We start from the raw sequence: 23,846 nt of genomic DNA, 5'->3' as shown, positions 1-23,846 counted from the left end.
AGTAATTTTCGCTAAGGAAAGACAGCTTGCAGCAAAGCCATTTCAGACCAGCCATGGTGCAGCCTGAGTGAGAGATCAAGGTTTATTGTTCAAAGTTTCTGAAATTTAGGTATTTTTTGTTATTGTCACATAAAATACCTTTAGACATATCTTTCTGATATATCTCCCCTGACATGTCACAGAACATATTCCAAAAAGAAACCATAAACATTTCAAAAAGAAATGAAAATCCTAAGATAAGAAACCAACAGTCGATAAGATCCCCTGAAGATTCTGAGATCATCAAAAACATCTGACAACACTGAAAAGGGATAAATAGGGGAAAGATACAACTGAGATACTTAACCTCCAATATTAAAGGTGAACATTTCACAGTCCAAGAAAGCCCTTGTAAATAGAACACGGACAAGAACTGAGGGAAGTCACCTCGGTAGTTTATTGAATTAAAGGTTTCAAAATAAGGAAGAGGACTTTTTATAAACTTCTGTACAAAGAAAGAAAAATGATGTTTTCATTTTATCATAAAACCTTTAGTGATTTTTTTCAAAGACTGCTCACAATAGGAGTATTGGGAAATAAGAATAAACTAGAAAATAGATTTCAGTAAACCAAAATGTTCACATCAGAGGAAAACAAACAAACAAAAGAATAGAACAGCTCTTTAATAGGCAAACATCAGAAAGCCCTCTTATGTGATGAGTAAGGATGAGATTGTATGTAGCGCCAGTAAATCTTGGAGAATAATAAAAGTGATTTATTGAGAAAACTTGTTTTATATAAGAGATATGCTGAAGGCATAGAACACTGCCACATTGAATAAACCTCTCAGCCTCTATGTAAAATATTGATAGTTCAGCCTTATTCATCCTATTCACATTTTCTTTATTTACAACCTGTTTTGGTTGACATATTTTGTCAGGTACACATGATACTAAGATAAAAATATATTTTGAGGAATACTGAGATAATTTTTAAGTTTTAAGGTAATTTTTAAGTTTTAAGATAAGTTTTAAGGAACCCAAACTGGCTACCATACAAGTTCAAAGTAGTTTTATAATTTAAAGCAGTAAGCATTAAAATAGTAAGTCCCAGGTGATTTAAATACTACTTGTAGCAAGAATTTTGAGATACATTTATTTTAAAAGAACATTCTTTCCTTTAACAGAAGGAAAGTCAGTTTGGAAATCAATATGATATATCCATTGGATATTAAGGAAATTATACTTATACTTTTCACAATTTCCTGACAGGAGTGTGAGTAATATACTACTGCAAGATGTGGTAGCAAGGCCTGCAATCTCAGGAACTTGGAGGTAGACATAGGTAAAACAGGGTTCAAGAGCAGCCTAGGCAAAAACCCAAGATGCTAGCTGAATGCCACAAAACCAGCAAAAGCATTGGGTATATAACTCAAGCTTTGTGTATGCATGCGTGAGTGCATGTGTATATGCATGTGTGTTTTCCATCTTCTACATAGAAATGTATACACTTGAAAATCATTCTTTGCCACATTCTAAAGCTGGTATGTAGATTTAATTTGAATGAACTAGGTCTCAGAAAATGGAGAAAATTTTATCTGTATTAGTCAGGTATTTCCTATTGTGAATTGGACAGCTTTATTGCAGAATCCCAGGTCTAGTTTACTTTCCAAAAAAAGCAAATGGAAATATGAAGAAAACTCAGATATGGCATAAAACTCAATCTACTCAATTACCACAACCTTTGAATGAAAGTAAGAAAATACTTTAGATTATTTATTCCTTATTGAATTTACAGCAAAAATTTAATCACACATAGGAAAATAAAATGGATGTTTACCTAAGTAAACAATTATGAATTTTTACTAGACATCTTAACAATGACAGTACAAAAATTAAGAGGCAATTTTTCCACATAATCCTTTTTCAAGACATAACTGTAAGTGGGAAGAGTGATCATGTGTTTATTTCACATACATGTAGAGCATATGTTGTTTAGTGAAGAGGTTACAATAATAACATAACAGAAAACGAACAGTAGAATTTCTGCGATTCCTCTTCAAAGAAACACTACCCTAAGAATGCATATAAAGCAGCTGGGTCTGTCTTACTAGAGACTGACAGATCAAGGATCCCACAAGAATCACACAGCTGAGACCTCAGACAGCTCAGCTGATGAATGTTGTACTTTATGTTTGTACAGAAGAAGTGGGGATTTATACATTCCCATTTAGAAATATTACTTTATTACAGAAGATGTGAACTTCATTTTTAGCCAAGTTACATTGTATTTAGTATGATTTTCTTGGAAACCATTTCTAGATACAAAGCATATTTTACAAAATTTACAGTGACTACAATACAGTCAAATTTAAGTTCATACTAAAAAAATCTGGAATTGAAGGCAAAGATTATACTTGCAGAAATATAAGTATATTTCTACAAAAATGAAAGAGACAATTTTTTTTAAAAGAGGAAAGAGGAGTTATCAATACACATAATTAAAGCAAACACCTTGATCAGTTGTCATTGATAATAATATTTACCACTGAAATACAGCCAAATTTATTATGAGGCACTTTTGAAGTGAGAATGGTAATGTCACTTACACATACTATTTCAAGGACTATTTTATTCATCTTACTTTCATTTCAAAAGTGCCACACATTCAAGTGACTCTGATTCCAAAATCAGGTATAATTGTATCTCATGGTGAGTTTCATCTTTCTAGTTTGGTGTAACATTAGTATTAACTTATATTTTCAAGTCTTAGTTTTGAAGTAATTGGATATGTGATAAAATAATAGAAATAATCTTGGACTTTATGAAATAGGTGGTATTTTAATTAGAGAAATTAAATAAGCATCTTCATAGGATAACTGACAGAAGACAGTAAAGACAATTTTTATGGTTTGGATATTGTTAGATTGAGTCCTCCAGAGGTTCAGTTCTACATTTGGTCCCAGTTTGGTGATGTTGAGTGGTGGTGAAACTTTAAGAGATGTGGCTTAGTGAGACACAACTAGAGCACTGTCACAAGAAATTAATGTGGTCCTTGTGGGATCCTAGTTAGTTTCCTGACAAGTGGGTTGTTATAAAAAGAGTGAGACTGACTCTTGAATCCTACATGATTTTCCATCTTTGAAGCATCATTCACCATGACTCCTCACCAGTGACCAAACAGGTGGGGACACTTGATCTTATACTTTCAACCTCCAACATTGTAGCTCTTCTCTTTGGAAGTAACCTAGCCTCAGGTGTTTTGTCATAACTACAGAAATGGACCAAGATGATCATCAATACTAGCATAATAATACATTTCATGATATAGAAAAAAGAAAAGAAAATTCCTGAATTTTCTTTGGTAAAATATATGATTCTCTTATGAACTATTCAGATTATATTAGCAATAAACACATAATAATGTCATTGTTTTTAAATATATTCACTCCATTGAAATTGATCAAATATTTATGCAAGTAAATGTACTATATATTTATATAACACATTTAACTATAAATATGTTATACAAATATGTTAAAATAATATAGAAATATTTTAGTACACATACAAATATATATTATGTAAATATATTTCTGCAGGAAACTGAGGTCCCAGAAGAACCAGATCTCAACAACACCATCCTTGGTCTGAACTTCCAGCAATTCAGCTCTGAGTACATGCTATAAGCAAATCCAAAACATAGCTATTACCTTACTACCTTCTAGTCCTAAATTTCACATCTTTGCACATATACATGAAAGCCACTAATGTGAATTACTATACATTATTTAAGTTGTATTCTTCTAAATAAAGGCTCTATAAAACACTAAATTTCATATTAGTCAAACCATCACTTTTCTTTCTGCAGACGAAAATAAAATAATTTTATCCAAATGTCTTCCTTGTCATTTTTATGCTATTGTATATTTGAGTATGACAATTAGTATTTGAATGGCAAAATTACTTAGTCAGATAGAATAGTTTTTGGTAATCAAATATATGTCATGTGCATTCCAGCTCTGCACATATATGACTATGAAATTCTCTTTGGATGCACCTGTAAATTAAGCAAATATATTCTCAAATTCATGTTTCTATTTTAATTTTTTTCATATATCTATCTTACATGTTCCCATGGACAGTCATTCTCAACCAAGAACAATTTACCACAAAAGACATTTGACAGTATTTGGAAACCTCACAACTTAGTGATGGAGAGATGTTGCTAGTGTCTATTGGACAGAGGCCAGGGAAGCTGCTAAACACACAACTGTGTCCTGAGCAGCTCCATACAACAAAGAACTGTTCAGTCTAAAATATTAATTTTGGGAAAGTTTGAAAAGCTTTCCTTGAAAAAACATGATAATGGTTGAAATTGCCTTGTGTAAATCAAAGCAATAAAGAGATACTTTAGATAAGTGGGTGCTTCAAATCCACTTCAATTTATCTTTGCTTCTTTATTAAATGATCTAAAATGCCACATTATTTCTTCGGACACATACCACTGCTAAGAAATACCCAACCACATTATGCCTTTCTTCCTGGACTTGTGTCACACCACACTTACTTAAAGTGGTTATGTGACCATTACTTAGCACTCGTGATGTGCAAGAAATAATAATCTGGTAAGATCTTGCACAATTGGAGGTTTATGGTATTGCCATCTCTGTACTCTCATATTTTGCAAATTCATATTGGGAATCCATGTTTTGTATGATCTTCTCACTTATTTCATCTGTACACGCACACACACACACACACACACACACACACACACACACACACACACACCTGTAAGTGGACTATAATCCTAAAGGAAGGAAAGAGTATTGGACATCATTATACCCTCAATGTCAAATGTCTCTCGTTTTTATCACTTTTTTCTGGCTAATGACTTTCTGAGCATTATGAATATTTCTAATCCACAAGTTGGGCTTTCTGTCCAACTCTGTGTTTGCTCTATTTTCATGGTTATCAAGTACTATATTTAATTTCCCATTTATATGTCTACAGTCTGCTCAAAGACAATCATTTTGTTTTATTTACCATTTTATTATTAGCTCCTATCACAGCTCTCAGCACATAAAATGCCTTTACTTTCACTTTTTAGAAGGAACTGGATACACACAGAGACTTTATTAATGATTGGATGATTGAAAACTCAATGAGTATAGGACATAAACAATGATATTATCAGGCATCACATGCAGAAAAAAGTTGCATTATCACCTACTGACATTGTTGTTAGTCTTTTATCTACTGTTTGAAAACAGTGTATCTTTTTTTTTTCTTCTTTGAGGTACAGGGGATTGAATCCAAGACCTTATACAAGCTAGTCAAACCTTCTACCACTAAACCTAATCCCTCGGCCCTTTTTCACTTCATTTTTGGTCTAGGATGGTTCTGGGCAGTAACAACTCAAAATTCCTAAACTTGCATATTTAAGCCCAGCTTATTTACTGATTTATTACACATGGTTTTAAACAAGTGCAGTCAACAATAATTAATACTAATAATACACTTATTAAAAATTCAAAAGAAATTTCCAAAACAAAAATTTAATTCCTCTGTGCACATTATTCTGCTCAATGTAAAGAAGCTCTTAGTTCTGTGTTTTTATCAACTGTGTTTAAATCATTGTGCAATCTGCTGAGTGTTTCTTTGCCCTAAATTTTGCTAGAATATGCTTCCCGTAAAAGCAAATGGTGCCCACAAATCAAAGTAAAACTTAGGATATTCCTTCTAAGCCTAAAAGGGCATGTAGTATACTTAATATAAGTGATAAAGTGAAGTTAAGTTTATCTTAATGAAAGCTACTTACTTAGTGTTCTGGGAAAAATCAAGCATCCACAATATAGTCCTGAACTCTTTGCAATGTTGGTATGCGTGGTTTTCCTCAGTGGTGGTCTCCTTGGAACCACATACTCAAGCATACCAAGAGTCTATTACACTTAGCATGTGAACTTTGTTGTCTTTTCCTCTATGATTTTCATTACTAGTGAAATTTGAGATTTTGTGTAATAAACTTTTCTTTTTCCTGTGAGTATCCTGCTGAAGTAATTTCCCAGTTTTGATTTGTCTTATGATAATATATTTCTTATTAAAAACTCCTATGTAACAAAATCACTCCAATGTCTGTCATACATTTTATAAGTATTTCAGATTTTCTGTTTGTTTTATTAGGTTTATCACAGTTATAGGGCATCTACATTTTCAAATCATTTGAATCCTTGTCTTATTTTGTTTCAGATATGGGAATCATTGGTAGTTCGGTTTTTACAAGTTATATCGTGAATTTATTTAACATTTTGTTTGTATTTCAGTGTGGTGGGAAACACTCCATTCCACATTTTCTCAGCATCTGAAATCTACTACTGTCTCAGTTTGTGTTGTTCCTTGCCACCCTTGAGAGGGGCCCTCAACCATTCTATTAACTCATAATGCACGCCATTGAAATCACCAAGTTCTTAGGGTTGTCAGAGGGACTTTTTTTTTTTCAAAATCATGTCCCTGTTGGACTCTGTAGGGATTTGATTCTAATAAAATAAATGTGTATGCCTTTATTTCCTTGGAACCTGGGTTGAATTTTTCCCCTTTTATGATTTATTGCCATTCCCCAACTACATCTCTTGTACAAAAGGAGCATTATAATAATAATAAAAAAGTCTATTCTAATAAGTTAAAAAATGACCTTCTTTACCTGAGTAATTCTGATGAATTCATGTTTTTTTTTCATTACTGCTATGCTTTAAAGACTTGTTCTACAAATACCTTAGATCCGGTTTGACTTTGTTAAAGCCAAATATATACCTAGCTTAGAAATTTTCTTATTAATCATTTAATTTTGAACAAACCACTTAATTCTAGATTTCAGTTTCATCTTGTGTAGAAGGATACCCATACATCATGATGGTCCAACAAGTTATCTTTGTAATTGTAACTGAAATCGTTGCCACAGTTGCTGTGGTGACCTACAGTCACAGATCCTGGCAGAACATGTTTGGTCAGTTGTAGCAGTCAGTTCTAGATAGACTGCAAAACTTAAAGCCTACATCCAAAATGTCCAGTTCCTTTTATTCATTGATTAGGACTTGTGTAGACACAATTGATTCTTTGGTTGATTTCAATCAGGTGCATACATCTGACATCATCTAGTAGTTACCCTCAGGTAGAATTGAAAATTTCTCCCATAGCAAAGTCATGTTACATCATAAGTAAATAGTGAATTAGTGGAAAGGAAAAGGAGTGAGGATTTCATGAATCAATCCCAAACCCAGGCATTTAATTTAAAAATTGCATCACTGTTACTTATCTGAAGCCAGAAACTTTCTCACTTTTCTGGATTCAGTATTAGATTCAGTTCTTTAGTTTGTATGCCCACATTAAAACCTAGAAAAGAATTAATTTAGTTGCATGTGTTCAATTATCAATTAAAAAGTGTAAATAGAAGGAAGTTTATTTTCCTAAGAATCATCTTAGGATTTTTAGACTGAGCCTGGAAAATCAGTTTAGTGATGGCATCATTTTTCAGGTTCTTTGATTTGTTTTTTTGTTTTTGACAGTCATAGGATAATTTTTATAGTGTCTTTTTTCAGATATAAATGCTTTAATCATTTTAATTCAATCTGGTGGCATTTAGAATATTTACAGACTTATTTTAGCATTTCCACAACCACTTTTAGAAATTTTCATCACCTCTGAAACCTTTAATTACCACTTCCCCCTACTCTCTCTACAATGGCCACCAGGACCATCAACATCTCAACTTTTACTCCCAGTCCTTAGCAACCATCAACCTCCTTTCTGTCTCTCTAGGCTTACTTGTTCTGGACATTTCATACAACTAGGATCATATAATGCATGGTCTTCTATGCTGGCTTTTTTCGTTACTTATAATGCCGTCAAGGTTCCTCCATGCTGTAGCATCCATCAGTCCATCATTGCTTCTTATGGCCAAAGAATATTTCATTGTAAAGCTAAGCCACATTTTGTTCATTATTTGATGGACATTCGGGGGCCTCCACACTCTGGATATTAAGAATAATGTGACTATGAACATTTGCGTTCTTGTGTGGACACATTTTCGTTTCTCATGGCTATATATGTAAGAGTGGTATTTCTGGGTCAAATGGTATTTTTAAGTTCAGTTTTTTGAGGAACTGCTGGGCTGCTTTCCACAATAGCTGTATATTGTCACCTGTGATATATGAATGTTGTATTTTTCTCACATCTTGTCCAAAACTTGTTATTTTTTATTATAGATAAGATTGTCTTTATTAACATATAATAGCTATACAGGCGGATACATTGTGATATTTACATGTGTAGTTAAAATATGTCATTGGTTAGATTTATCCCTTCCATCACTTTCATCCTTTTTCACTTTCAATAAGTTTCATTTTTCAAATTTCATATATGAAAATATTAAGGGAATATGACCATAAAGAGTAAAGTAATGATGGACTAATTTGATTAAAACATGATATATACAAGCCTGAAGTGCCAAAGCAAAAACTCCTTATACTGTAAATATACTTTTAAAATTTGAAGAACAGATAAGTAATACAGGTCTTTTCTGAGGATGGTTTTAGGATGGGCAGAGGGAAAGGATGAATGACGGTGAATATGGTAGATTTGTTTTGTTTTATTCACCATTTTCCTGTGTTATTGTTGGAATTGTAAATACCTGCTACATTTTCATGACATATCTCCATTAAAGGAAAGTGTATCTTTGGAAAAAAAACAATATCACTCTTGGGGGCACCACCGTATTGGTCTCCAACTACATCACACATCACACAGTTCCAGCTAAGTTACAGGCCCACCTCTAGATGAAGGCAAATGATTAACACTGTATATTATCAGCCTGAAATACAGTAATTCTCTTGGTAAAACAGAAGTGACAGTTAGATATTGGTTAAGTATCCACCAGGACTGTATCAACATCCTCTCCTCCACTGTTCTCCTGACTTGAGTATCATCCATCACTGAAATATTTTATAATGGAAATCATGAAATCTTTTTCTATGAAAAGCAGTCTATTAGATATTTTAGGCTTTTTGAGTTCTATGGTGATTCTCTCAACTATTCAACCTCGTTCCTGAAGAGAATCTTGAAATTAATGAGTGGGGCTGTGTCTCAGTAAATCATTACTTGCAAAATCAGATAACAACCTAGAGTGTTCTTCCTGGCCATTGTCTGCTGAGTCCTGTTGTACAAAATTCTTAAGTTTTTATTTCTCAGATTGGAGTTAATGCAATAGCTTCCACCCATAAGGACAAGATACAAAGCAAGCTTTCTCTTCACTGATTTTAAGACGATATTTTCTATCTTCATAATGTAATGTGAATTGCTTTATGTGCTATTGTGATGATTTCTGTTTTTGTTTACTCACAATAATAAGCTTATGCAGAATTAATGAAATATAATCTTTAATATTAGTCTATCGCTTACTATTAAAATTACTTTTTCTTGGCATTACTTGTGTTTTGAACTCAGAACCTCCTTAGCTAGCTGGGCAAGCATGATGGTATGATACTACTTGAGCCAAGTACTCAGCCACTATTGCTTTAGCTATTTTGCAGACAAGGTTTTGTGTTTTTCCTCAGGCCTGACTCAGACTGTGATCCTCCTACTATGCCTCACACAGAGCCTTAATCATGGGTTGGTGCAGTCACACCCAGCTTGTTGTTTGAAAAACAGTCCTAATAACTCTTTGCCAAAGCTGGACTTAAATCACAATTGTTTAGACATCCACCTCCCATGTAACTGGGATTACAGATATGTGCCACCATATCTGGCCAACCACACAATTACTTTTTAAATATAATTTTGCCTAGAATCACAGAAGTGTAGAAACTTAAAACTTATTCTGCTTTGTGATTGCTCTATACTACTTTAGGGTATTATTTTTTTTGTTGTTCCTCAACTATATTCCTGTCAGTCAGAGAACTTAATAACATGACCTATTCCTCATTGCTACATTCTCCTCAATTTGCAGAAGTGGAATTTGAAATGACTAACCTTGTTCCCATTTTCTGAACCCACATCCTTTTGTCACTCATTCCTTTATGTTTTGTGATTCTTCTACTGTACAGTACACTTTTGCTCTGCAAAAGTGCTCATTTACACTTACTGCTTTGTTTATATGTACATAGACCTATCTACTTCAGCATTCAATGAGCTAACTTGTGTTTTTTCCTTTTAACTTAAAGATCTCTGTTCTGATTCACTTCCTCTTTTTAATTTCAAATACTTTCTCAAATATTTTTCTATATCAGAAGGAGAAGGATATGCTTTCTGGATCTTTCTCAGAATATATTTTTACTATCACAGATGGATCACATTTTAATTGAACAAAGATTTAAGATCTTAGACTTTTATTTTACTTTATTTTGAAGATTTACCAATGATTCATTTTAGCATAAGAAGATGAATTAGGGAGATGTGGGAAAAATAAAAAGAAGAAACATTCTTGTTCCCTATTCAGGAAATGGGAGTAAAGACTCAAAATGGGGGTTCTAATCTATGTCCTTAATATTTTCTTAGTTGAAAGAATACACACAGCTGTCATATCTTCAAACAATGCCTAATCATTAGACAATGGTTCTGAAGACTAAGGTGGGTGCTCCTTATTCTCAAACATTGAGATGTGATCTAGGCCTACCGAAAACACAGGCATAATAGGTGAACTTTTGGGGTTTCTTTTTCTAGCGATGCCTTTCATTCTCTCTGTCTTTTTTTATTGTTTTGCTGGGGGTACATTGTAGCATTTACTAAAGTTCTTACAATATATCAAATATATCATATTTGAATTCACTCCTTCCATCATTCTCTTTTATCTCCCACTCCCGTCATTCCTGGAATAGTTTCAATAAGTATCATTTTCCTTTTATATGGATGTGTATACAGTATTAGTAAGGCAGGCTAAATTAGGGGAAGTTGGTAATGCATAGAAAAATATGACATCTTAGATTAACCATGCTTTGGCTCAGGAACCACCCTCACCTGGCCGGGAACCACCCATGCCCCTCTCCACTCATTGGTTATTGGATGGGAATCCCTTTCCAATAGGTTATTATAGGTTTTAAAAGCACCTGAAGAACAAACATACTTTTTCAGCTTCTGGCTTCCACCTGGGCCCTACCATACTCCCCTTTGTATTTTCCTTTCCTAACTTTTAATAAACTCAATTTACATCCACATGTCCTGTGATGGATTCTTCCCAAGGGACACAATGAATTTGGAAGTTTTGTGATTACAGACCGCGTCGATGTTAACACTAGCACTATATTCTCCATCTCATACTCTTTCTCCACCTGCTCTCCCCTCCCATTGGTATCAACCCCTCCCTACCCCCAGGAGGACCTGTTCTGAACTCCTATTCTCCGATTTTGTAAAAGAAAAAAAAATGATATTTTTGTTTGTTTAAGATAATTACACAGGGAGTTTCTTTGTGACCTTTCCATTTATTATAACCTGAATTGCTTCATCTCTTCTATTTTTCTTCTTTCTACCTCAGTATCCTTCTTATGGTCATTCCAACAGGTTTAAAAATTCTATCTTCATTCTTATATAGAAAGTACCTTAACCATAATCACCTTCTTAATTTCCTTCTTTTACACTCCCCGTTTTACATGTGACCACCTCTTAGCGTGAACTGTTTTCCATAGTGCTGCTGTACTTGTATTAGTTCTATGTTCCACATTTAAGAAAAAACGTGGCTTTTGGCCTTCCAAACCTCCTTTAGGGAGCCTGTCTTTACTTTATTGACTCTAAATGGGATTCAGTTATCTACCAAATTCCAGAACGTCAAGTAAAAAATATGAAGTTCATATTCTTTCCATACTTGGTAAATTTGAAAAATCTGAAAGTCTGTTAAGTTTTTTCTCATTCCTTAGAATTTAGAATACATAAAGGATGTACCTCAATTTGATTCTCATTGAATCATTCTTTCCAGTAACTCAGAAATTTTGTTAAACTTGCCTATTTCTAAGTTCATTTTCTTCACTAAAAGGAAAAATATTATTTTCTTTTTCTACAGCTATTCTTTGCTCTCCGGGAACGAACATACTTTGCTCACATGATAGTCCTAATAAATATTTCCTTTAAATGTCATGTTTTTCACACAATTTCCACATTTTTCATACTTTTTTACTTTGTTGCTCTTCTCAACTACTTTTAGACTGATGTGTTCTCAAGTACAAAAGAATTAGATAAGTCAAATCAGTGAGTATTCATGATCAATCCATACATTGAGGTTTTACTACTTATTTGTTTAAAAAATCCAAAATAAGATACATGGTTTTGAATTGCAGAAATATCTCCATTGTGTCCTTAAAACATTTCCAGTGCTCCTATCATCTACTATTCTTTTGAAACATAATGACTACTCTGCCTGTTTTATTCTCTCCGGTGCTTTCTCATATGGTAATAATTGTTTCGTTTGCACTTACTGACTCTCACCTACTTCCTGAAATATCCAACCTGAAGCAATTATATAAGTGATGATGCCAGAGAGGTCTTTGCCTTTGTAAGGTAGAAGGGATTGGACAATGGGTTGTCAGTCCCTTGGCAGACACAGTGTATTCTGTTCTGAGATTTACACGCAAACAAATTCTCACTCACCAGGGTTAACAGTACTGAGCCCATCAATCTTCTCTACTTCTTTTGAGACTAATAAGCTTGAATATATTCTGGACTGCTGCCCAGGCTTGTTGAGGCTAATCCCTGTGTTCTATCTACTATGATCCAGAGGGAACTAGTTGGGTAATTGTTTTATCTCTGGAGAATCTGGCTAAGGAGGCTTTATTCTCCCTTTCTTAGTACTCCCTTGACAGCTGAAGGAGCAACCATGTATCTCAGGAGAACTAAAATAAGCTGAACTTTTTAAGTAAGTAAGGGAAGATGTTTTTTCTGTCATTAAAAAAAAATAAACTGTGGATATTAGAATTCACAGAAATTTGATTAGCAAATACAATATCCTTAACTTAAAGGATATTGTTTAATGTATACAGTAAGGTCAAATTTAAAGACTTCATTCAAAACAATGTTATGAAACCAAGCTTAGAGTCTCATCAAGATAGTCAAAAATCATTAAGAAAGCTTTCACTTTAATTATTTTTAGGAAATTCATCCATGCCATAAAAATAAAATAGCTAGACCACAAAAGTCATTGAATGGTGGAAAAGCCACACATCATCAGAGCAACTTGAGACTTAAATTATGAAATATCAACTGCAATGTTTACATTCTCATGAAACTAAAATTAATTCCTGCTTGATTATTTCACAGATATGTGAATTTTGAGAAAGTACTTTATGCCAAATTTCACATTTTAAAAATAGTATTCAAGTATTTACCAAGGATGTTATATATTTTGAAATAAGTAAGATATGTAAATGAATGTACTTAGTAGTACATGAAAACATTTTATTGATTAATGTGGAAACTATTACTAGTATAAATGTTATTTTAATTCAAGCATGAACTATAAGTTAAAAAGATATTTATCCAGAAATTTCAGAGAGTATGTATTCTTTCTTTTAGGCAAAGAGTCACATTGAATATGTTGGTATGTTCTAAAAAATATGCATGAACAATTTATGTCAAAAATATAGCAATTGAGCAAGACCTATAAGTGATATCCAATTGTAATTTTTCCTTGAGGTTAAAGCATTGTCTATACTTACATATTCCAAAATTAATTTTAATGAATGCTATAATAGATGCAATAATCTTTAACATTGTATACAAATGGAATATTCAAAAATTTTGATAGTTCTTCATATTTCTACACTCACACAAGCACACACACTTAAAAACCTGTCTTCCAGAGATGACTTTTGAATTTTAAATAACTACAATAATGTCTTTAGCATAGCAATAACTGTCCTTACCCATATCTGACATTTCAGGCACAGTAACGATGTATGGTCCATCTGTGAATTTGGGAGCATTGTCGTTAATGTCTTGTACTTTGATGATGAACTCAGATTCAGGTTCAAGAGGCTTGTTTGTTCGTCGGTCAATAGCCTGGGCATGAAGCACATAATGAGTCTTCTGCTCTCTGTCCAGGCTTTTCGTTGAGTGGATGTCACCCGTGGTATCATCAATGATAAATATAGTCCCAGCTCCTTCTCCAGTAAGGATGTACTTGACAGACCCATCACCTTTGTCAGAATTGGAGTGCAGCTGAAAAATATGCATGGAAAAATTTAACATGCACTTGTATACCTACCTCATATCGTTTTCTCTGACAATTCTCTGTCTACAATTTAATACTTTGTTTGACTATGAATTTTCTTCCCTCCACAGTGTTTTGCCTGCAACTGTAGTCATTTATTTTCTTACAGTCTTTGTCTATGTGGTATTAATATGTATATAGATAATATCATGATTTGTCTGAGATTCAAATATTGCTTTAAGAGAAATCAATATTTATTAAAAGGATGATAATAACCATTGGTAGCATTCTCCTAAGTCAACATCTCAGTAACTAATACAAAATTGGGAAAAGAAATTCTTGGACAACCCTTTATCAAGACCCCTCTCACCTGGCAAGAACTATATTTCTTTACTTCTTGCTTGCTTAAAAAAATTTCATATTTTACACCTATTCCCCAAAATGAAATACTTAGTACATCAGCGTTGCTTTTCATAAGACACTGTTGCTTTTCATAATTTGAATAGATATTCAAATTAATTATTAAAATTTCAACAAAAGACATACATTTGTCAAAGAAGTATTGTCATGATTTGAAAAAACAAAATAGATTTTGTTATATTATAAATGTTTAGATTAAGAATTTAAAAGCACTGGTGGTAATTTATCTTTAAGGATTGAGAAATTAACTCAAAGTATAATTAGTAGTATTGATTTAACCATTAAGCAAAGAATAAATTTTAATTAATGGAAATATACTAATTTATCACTTGATAAATTAAAATTGCTAAATATTCTTTTGGTAGATATTTAAAAATAATAAATCAGCAAGGAAAAGTTTTCTATAAGAAAGGTACATTGTATGTACATATGAATAAAAAATAAATAAATAAATGAATAAATAAAAAGAAAGGTAACAAATATATTGAGATAATATAACCTCTTTTGTCAATCGAACATAAGTGAATAATTTTGAAAGGCACTGAACTTATACTTAAGATTCTATTTTAATTTATAACATCATGATTGAGTTAAATACTTCCATGAGCATTAGTATTATATTTCTAGCTAGAAATAGAAATAGTATTTTCTGAAATCGCAAATATATTTGCTTGAAGAATTTTTTTTCCAAGAGATCTGAACAGTTATCCTTCATATGAAGTCTTTTGGTCACATAAGTGCAACTACTCACCTTTTGCTCATTTCTGACACTGGAAACATTGAAAAAATATAACCTTATTCACATAGCATTTCAGTTTTCTTACCATAGAAAAGCGAAATTTTTCAAGGCTTATTTTAAAGTGTCTGACCTCTTCGAAGACAGTTGTAAAGATAAAATAGAGAAAAAGAAATACAAAACAAAGAAAGGACTATTTTCCTGGGAAAATGAAAGAAACTGAAATACATTTGATAATATATCATGAATAATTTGATTTCTTCCTTGAAGAAGTGTAACTTATAACACAAAATCATGATGAAAATCCCTTAGCAAGATTCAGCATATAAAATCATGTCAAAATGCTTATCTGATTTTTTATATGTATGAGGAAAATAAATCAGCAAAAATGGAAAAAATAGCTTTCAAAGAGTTATGCTTCATTACTAAATTGGCTGCTAAAACAAAGAATGAATTAGTGTGTAATTAATTGAGTGGAGACTATAGTATACATGTATGAAAATGGACTTAGTTCTTTCTTCATTTCCTGAACAAATTATTTTAGCACCCAGAAGAAAAGATTTATCATTTATGAAGCAGACAACAAATAATTGATTGACTTATTTCACACTCTCCAACTTTGTATTAATTTATGACAAAAATATAATGAAGTAACAAATTTGTTTAGTGAATGCTTCTAAAACTTTTCTAGAGCACTTGTTATTAAACTAACAAAAAGTGAGACAGTTTGGTAATTACTATGTGATATTATAGGCTATATATAGGCTATGGATCTATATTAATGATTAAAAGTAATTATTTTATATATATATATATATATATATATATATATATATATATATATATATTTGGTAGTATAGATTTACCCAGGGCCTGGCTCATGTTAGACAAATGCTTTACTACTTGACTTCTGCTCACAACCTTTTTGTTATTTTGTATATTTTTTTCAGGTAGGTTCTTCCTAACATTTACATGGACTGGTTTCTATCTCATGATCCTCTTGCCTTGCCCTGTGGAATAACTAGCAACCAGGCATGAACCACCATGCCTGCCTAATTTTGAGAGTGATATTTTAGGAAATTTATCAAATAATTTTAGATAATTTACAGGGGTAAAACTTGAATGCAATTTTCAGGCAAATTTCTATACTTTTTTGTGAAACTAGTATGATATTCTTTGTTTTTGAATTGAATGTCCGTATTATATTTAAGGAAGAATGGGCTTTTGTGTGTAGACAAGCAACAGAAGTATGTAAAAGAAATATTAAAGTTGTCAATCTGAAACATTTATTCACAATTTATACACTATTCACTGTGTGTAGATTTTGGTCACTCAATTAGATAAAAATGGCAGTAATTTTGTGGCTTTAGATTTTTAAGACATGGATCTGGCTCTACATTCATGTAGAGTTACTTAGCATACATGTTTCAGAATTCATAATTTCTTTGAAGATATATTAGAATATGATCAGTTAATTATTATTAATAAGTATTTGTATTATTGGATAAATTAGTGAAAATTATACCAAAATATTATACAAAATGTATTTGGATTATTATGTTAGTTGTTTACAATAATTAGCTAGAGTATACAGATAACATAGGTGACTATTGTATGAATGATTTTTTTAGGTTAGGGATATGACTCAGTGGTACAGTGTTTGCCTAGCATGTACAAGGTCCTGAGTGTGATCTCTAGGACTTCTAAAAAAGAAGAAAAATTATAAAAAGTAATCAGATATTTAATCTTTCAGTTAGCTTGATTAAATATTGAAATGACCAGATGCCATGTCACATCAGTGGGAACTGATTACATATCAATTAAGACTTCTGATGATAGCCATTTCTAAAGGTGCACTGTGATCCACTCTCATGATTTCTTTTATGCACATCCTTTCTCAGATATTCAGTTTTGTTTGTTACATACAATCTACAGCTGGGGTGTAGTCTGAAAGAAACATTTCATATGCTGTGTTATTTTATTTAACAAAAGAGTTATTATAAGACACTGGAGGATAAAATGTTTTCTACTGGGTTTTAAAGACAAGAAATAATGGGAGAAGGAGAAAAACAGTAAGGAAGAAAAGAAGGAAGGATGGAAAGAAGGAAGGAAGGAAGAAAGGGAAAAAGTAAGAAGGAAGAAGAAGAAAGGAAGAGAGTCAGGAGTAGAGGTAGAAAGCTTGAGGGATACAGTGAAAGCTCTTAGACAAATAATGGGGTTATAACAGGTGTAGCCAATCACAATGGAAATCTGTAGTCTTTCAGTGTAGGCAGCAATGAGATAACCATTGAAAGAGAAAAGGGGTAGAGGATTTAAATTTAAAATATTCTGTATGTAGAATAGTACTATTTACATAGTAACTAGTAAAATATAATTTTAATTAGTTACTAAATTTTTTAAGACAGATGGCCATGAAGTTTTACAATAAAATAAATGAAAATATTTGGAAGGTATAGGTTAGTCATGACACAGAAAAAGCAGCAAAGGTTTATAATAAGACACTGTGGTTGGAATGTATTTTTAGAATCTTGATATTTTGCAAAGTAGGTTCTAGTTCCATGCTCCAACACAGATCTTATAGTGTCCTAATGAAATAAGAGGCAATCATTGTGTAACTGATCACATAAAGTAATGCTAATTAACTGCACTTTATAGGACAGAAAAAAGAAGGAGGAGTGAGGAAAGAAAAAAACTGAAATGTAGCAATGCAAATAAAGCAAAATGAACACTTTTCTAGTATTTCCTTAATAAATGGTCTCTTACTCAGTGTCAAGTAGTAACATATGGCACTTTCAAAGCTAATGTGACTCACATGAGTTCACTCCAGAAAACTATTTATGCACCCTAGACTACATTAGGATCACGACCTAAAAATTTATAGCCTTCACTCCAATGCAGTTTCTCAGTAAGATAATATTCTATTCCTTGGGGAAGAATAATTTTAAAAGGTTAAGGAGATGGTTGCAGAGCCATTAATTCTGAACATTGCTGTAAGTTAGGACTTTTAAATATGTTAGAAAGATAGGTCATTGAGTTAAAATTGTGGTATTTTGCTCTACATGATTTATATACTTTTCTATAAGTAGAGAAATATATTTGTATTATTCCACTGAAAGACAGAAATAAAAGAAGAAACTATTAAATTAATAATTCCACTGTTATCATCTAACAATTTTTGCATAAAAATACAGGTGAAAAATAGCCTCTAGAGAATTCATGTCTTTGAAAAGGTAGTATTCATACTTCCCTCTAGAATGTGTTATATTTTTAATTAAAGTATAATCATATAAAACCTATACTAAATGACATATGAAGTAACAGATATAAAGAAAAACACATCAACTGACAACAGTAACCTGATAAGTGGTAGCATACTAGTCTCCTTGTGAAAAATACAGTAAATATAATTTAAAATTCTATAACAATAAGTATGAAATACTGTTAAAAAACTATTAGGAAAGCACTGTGTTCAGTCATAAAGTTAATAGTAATCAATTAAAAAATAAAAAGACATTGGATGAGAATAAGGAAATAAAATGCTCATAAACATCAGAATGCAAAGTTATTAAAAGTCATATTTTAATATTTAACTTTTAGCTGATTCTTAGAGAAGAAAACTAGTAAATGAGGAAGTGGAGCAGAAGAAGCAGGAAACAACACTTTTTTAAATACTATATCCTTTGAACCCAAGATTGGGATATTAAAATAGAATAGCAAAAGGCATGAAGTCTGTAAAGTGGTTGCAATTTTATATGTATCAGCTGGACTTTGAATGCCAAATTCACATGGGGTAAACATTCAAGCATCATAGAATAGAGGCAGCGGCTTAGAATTTCATTATGAATTGTTAGCAAACCTCAAATAATGGCCAATCAACTGGAACTGGACTAAACTACATAGCAGTTTAGGTTATACATAGGATGTATACCTACTCTCTATCAGAACTAATCTGCCTTCTTTCATCTTCCATCAGACTCTAGTTGAGAAACAGATGACCCTGACAGTTGGTTAAAAACAAATCTCAGAGAATATTAAACACTACATCAATTCTAGGAAAATGCTGCACCAAATATGTGGCCACATTATAAATTGTGTTAATATTTCATCCCCAATTACAACTCCATCATTACTGTTTGCTTTAGTTCCCCTCTCCTCTTTTTCAAGAAGGAAAGTGTAGCAGTCTCATAACATAAATCAGCCCCATGACATCTTAGGAATGTGGAAGCCTCTGTGACCTGGAAGAAGCAGAGGAACCAACTGGGCCAGAGGACCAGGAAGTACAGGAGGCCTGCCTGCACCAAGAATGGACCTATGGGATTCCACTATGAACTATGTTTTAGGTTGGGGTGGAAGTCTTACATATATACATCTCCCTACTCCAGCACTTGGAGGGCACCCAATTTCTAGACCCTGCTGTGTGTCTCTCCACTCAGCAGGAGTCTCTCCTGTCTGTGACCCTGGTGCTCCAGCCTCTTAATCTTAAGAGTGTTTGAGAGCAAGAGCCTTCTGACACATCCGTGTCATCTTGGCTACCCATGAAGGGACACTCTTCTCTCCAGGGTGAAAGGTTGGTATTGACTATTTCTAACCAAAGACTGCCTGGGAAGTGACTGTTATTGTCCAGCACTCCCATGGACTCTGTCTACTGGAGGAGCCCCCCTGATGGGGAGAAGCCAAAAATAGAACTTTCTGGACATTCCTTCCTTTCCTCTATTAATAGAGAGGTTTGTCCTGAAAGCAGAAGGGGAGTTTCTTGAGCCCACTATGGCTTCCAGCAGAATCCAGCAAGTCCCCCCTTCGAGTGCAACATGTTGACGCTGCCTTACTGCCACGTGGGCGAGTCTGAATCCCTCCAACTATCAGGCTTTTCTCTCTCTCTCTCTCATTTCTGCACTGTGACCTAAAGGCTCTTTTACCCTTGACAACATTGGGTGACTTTCTTCAGAGATATATGGGACGACACCAGTCCTACATTTAATAAGGAGATCATAAAGCACTTTTGCCCTCAGGAACTCCCCTGCCCTTTTCCTTCACCCACTTTTTCTTGGATGATGTATGTCCCTCTCACCAAATGTCAATTTCTGGGATTATTACAACACCTCACCAAACACTGCCCTCCCTTGCACCCCCACTGCCCTATCTTTATCCTTTAGGATTGCCCTAGAGAATGTACTTGCACTGTGGTTGTGGCACATGCCACTTCAGTCTTCTCCAGCATCCATCCCTGGAATGCCCAAGAAATTACATTCTCCAAAAACACCCCTTTTCCCCCCATAGCGTTCTCCAACTGACACCCTCCACCCCAGGCTCACCTGACACTCCCCTGGCCTTCTGTGCTTTCATGTTGCTCATTGAACCACTCCTCAGTTCCCTCTCTTTGGGTTGGATGCCTTCATTAATTGAAGACATTATAAGTTTTGGGGCTTTAAGGCCAAGAAAATTACACGTGGTTGATGCCACACCAGTAGGGTGACTGCAACCTGGAAGGCCTTCTCATCTTTTCCCTGGGTCTTAGTCACAGACAACAGAAGGGAAAAGGCAGAGAGAAGACACTCTCTCCTGGAAGGGATTTCCTTATCAGGATGCCAACAAATAGAAATACATTCTCCATTGTAGACCACATGTTCTTTTTCCAGATCAGAACTTCCTTCTCTCAAGTTCCAGATGGGTCTTCCCTTGCCTGCCTGCTAAAATGGTGGAAGGACATTATCCTGACAACCTTTGCAAAAAGGCTTTAATTTTCTTTTGCACTGGGCCTGGTTCCAATATCCCCTTGGGGATCAAGAAAACGACCTGAGGGTGGGACTCTTAACTACAATACTATTCTCCAGTTAGACTTGTTTTGCAAGAGGGAGGGAAAATAGACAGAAGTCCCCCATATGCAGCTGTTCTTTTTCCTTAAAGAACATTACCAACCAGTTCCTGGAGGGAGGGCAGTCACCCAGAAAGAATCCATGTCCCCTTCAGATTAAGTGACCTTAAGTAAATTAAGGACTTGGGCAGATTTACAATGACCCAGACTGGTACATTCAAGCTTTTATAACTGTCATCCAAACTTTTAAAGTGGCTTGAAAGATGTCATCCTGCTCCTAGATCAAACCCTCACTTCCCTAGAGTGGCAAGGAGTCCTTGGTCAGGCCACTCAGGTGGGTATCACTTATAAATTCCTCTGTTAAACCCACACCCCTAGAAGGGGAAGACCCCAGAGTACCGACTGGGACCCGAGTGGTTCCTAGGACAGATCCTTGATGGGATCCTCGAAATGAGGCCAACAAATGGACTAGATGCAATTTCATTCACTTCACTAGTGAAGATTTAAAGAGGGCTAGAGTCAAGCCCCCTAATTATTCCCAGGTTATGACTGTTCAACAAGGACCTGAAGAATCCCCCACAGCCTTCTAACAGTGTCTAAAAGAGGCCATTACAAAATATACCTCAGTGGATCCTGAGTCACAGGTCAGGGAGGTCCTCCTAAGAAATAATTTCCTTACCCAATTGGCCCCAGACATTCACAGAAAACTTCAAAAGCTGGTGGCGGAAGGTGACAACATGTTAGACCAGCTGGTACAGATGGATACTTTAGCACACTGTAATTGGGAACTTACTAGAAAAAGAGAAAAAGACAGAAGGCACCACAACCTAGTGGCGGCTCTTAGAGAAGTCCCCTCTTGATGGGTACCAAATTTCAGGACTTGCTTTCATTGTGGACAGAAAGGATGCTTCAAATGGGAGTGTCCACCATGGGGGCAGCCCAGGAGACAGCCCCGGCCCCCTCCTGGACCCTGCCCTCTCTGTAAGGGCAACCACTGAAAGTCACACTGACCCTTTCTTCACTCAGAGAAGAGGCCAGATGGCTGCCTTGAATGATGGGTCTTGGGGTCTCCAAGAACCAGGCTCTGGTTCTTGACATCCAGACTGAGGATCCCCTAGTAGTCCTGACAGTTGATAACCCAAAATCATCTTCCTTTTGGATAAGAGAGCCCACTTCTCTGTCATTCCTTTTTCTCCAGGTCCCAGGTATAACAACAAAGTCAGCCTTTGGACATATTGGGTCAGGCCCTAGAATGATATTTTACTCAGCCTTTGGGTGCTTTTGGGGTAACCTCCACTTCTGCCATTCATTTGTACTAGTCCCTGAGACCTCTATTCCTTTATTATGAAGAATCTCCTGTTCAAACATAAAGTTCAAATACTACTCCCCCACCCCCACCTGTGAGTATTTCTATATGCCCCTAATTGGGGAAAAGTGGACCCATTAATGTGTACAAATGGCTCCATCATTGGGAGGGCAAGTACAGGCCCGCCTGCTCAGGTTCACCTAAAAGATCATCTCCACTGTGCCTGGAGGCCCCAATCCTTGGGGAAAGTGAAAGAGGCAAATGGGTTACTCAAGTGCCACCTAGCCGAACTGGCCAAGGAAACACATCTTCCCTTGCCCAATCTTCTGCTCTTGGCCCTCCTTCACCTCAGAGACATCCTGAGCAAATTAGATAACACCCCTTTTAAGTCTCTTTATGGCTGTCTGTTTCTCACTAATGACCTCATTCTGGACGGAGAAACAGCCAGACTTACTGCCCATATCACCCAGCTAGATAAGTTCCAACCAATCCTAACCAAGTTACACCAAAGCATCTCTCATGCCCCCTCCTCTTCTCTTGTCTCAGTGATTTGGTGCTCATTAAAATTCCACACATATCCAGGAAGCTTTTGGAGCCCCTATGGGAGGGGTCATACCCTATGACTTTTTCCACCCTAACAGGAGTCCAAGTGGCTGGGTTGGAATCTTGGATCCACTCCTCCAGAGTCAAGCGCTGGATTTTGCCTACTGACATGGCCACAGTTAAACCTGTTCCTGAGGAGACTCACTACTCATGTGAGCCCATCTCAGAATTTAAATTTCTCTGTAAGAAAACTTCAAGAAATTAACTTATGTCACATCTCCTACCCTAGCTCTTCATCACATTCTATCTCACTCTAACAATAATTCTAAGCACAGGTCTATGGGTGACTTTTTCCCAAGAGTGGACCTGCCTACACTGTGGGGCTCTAATTTTGGGTTTCCTCTTTCTGTGCTCTCTCCAATCCATAATCCACCTTATGTTACGAGACTTGACCAAAATTACTAATCCCACCAACTTCTGGGTTTGTTCCAAGGATCTTTGGGCACAAGATGAGAGTTCAGGTTACCAGACTCCCATTTACATGTTCAGTTGAATTATTAGTTTAAAATTTATCACCAACCAGACTGGTTCTGCCTTAGAATTATGGGTCAGACAACAAACCCAAATGCATGTTTCCAAATGTCAAAACTGCCTGGTCTTAAACTATCTTCTAGCTGAGGAAGAGGGCATATGTAGCAAATTCAACCATTCAGACTACTGCCTTCAAATAGATGATAATAGACAAGCAGTAACAACCATTGCCACTAACATCAGAAAAATCAACCACATTCCCGTACAAACTTGGGATGGGTGAAAACATAACAATTGACTTGGCTGCTGGTTCTCACGCCTCTTCCCTCTCC

At 34.8% G+C, this 23,846-nt stretch overlaps 1 protein-coding gene across 4 annotated transcripts in view; it reads right to left on the bottom strand.

The window, feature by feature from the left end:
• Cdh18 (cadherin 18) overlaps positions 1-23,846 on the bottom strand; it is a 467,108-nt gene that overhangs the window by 223,594 nt on the left and 219,668 nt on the right. For all 4 annotated transcript variants that reach the window (XM_074077698.1, XM_074077700.1, XM_074077701.1 and 1 more), the window contains one exon: positions 13,880-14,174. In XM_074077698.1, coding sequence (XP_073933799.1) covers positions 13,880-14,174 — 295 coding nt within the window. The remainder of the gene's footprint in view (positions 1-13,879; positions 14,175-23,846) is intronic.

This window comes from Castor canadensis, chromosome 6, assembly GCF_047511655.1.
Source record: "Castor canadensis chromosome 6, mCasCan1.hap1v2, whole genome shotgun sequence".
Taxonomy (NCBI): domain Eukaryota; kingdom Metazoa; phylum Chordata; class Mammalia; order Rodentia; family Castoridae; genus Castor; species Castor canadensis.
The sequence above is the reverse complement of the archived record's forward strand: the minus strand, read 5'-3'. Positions and strand labels throughout refer to the sequence as shown.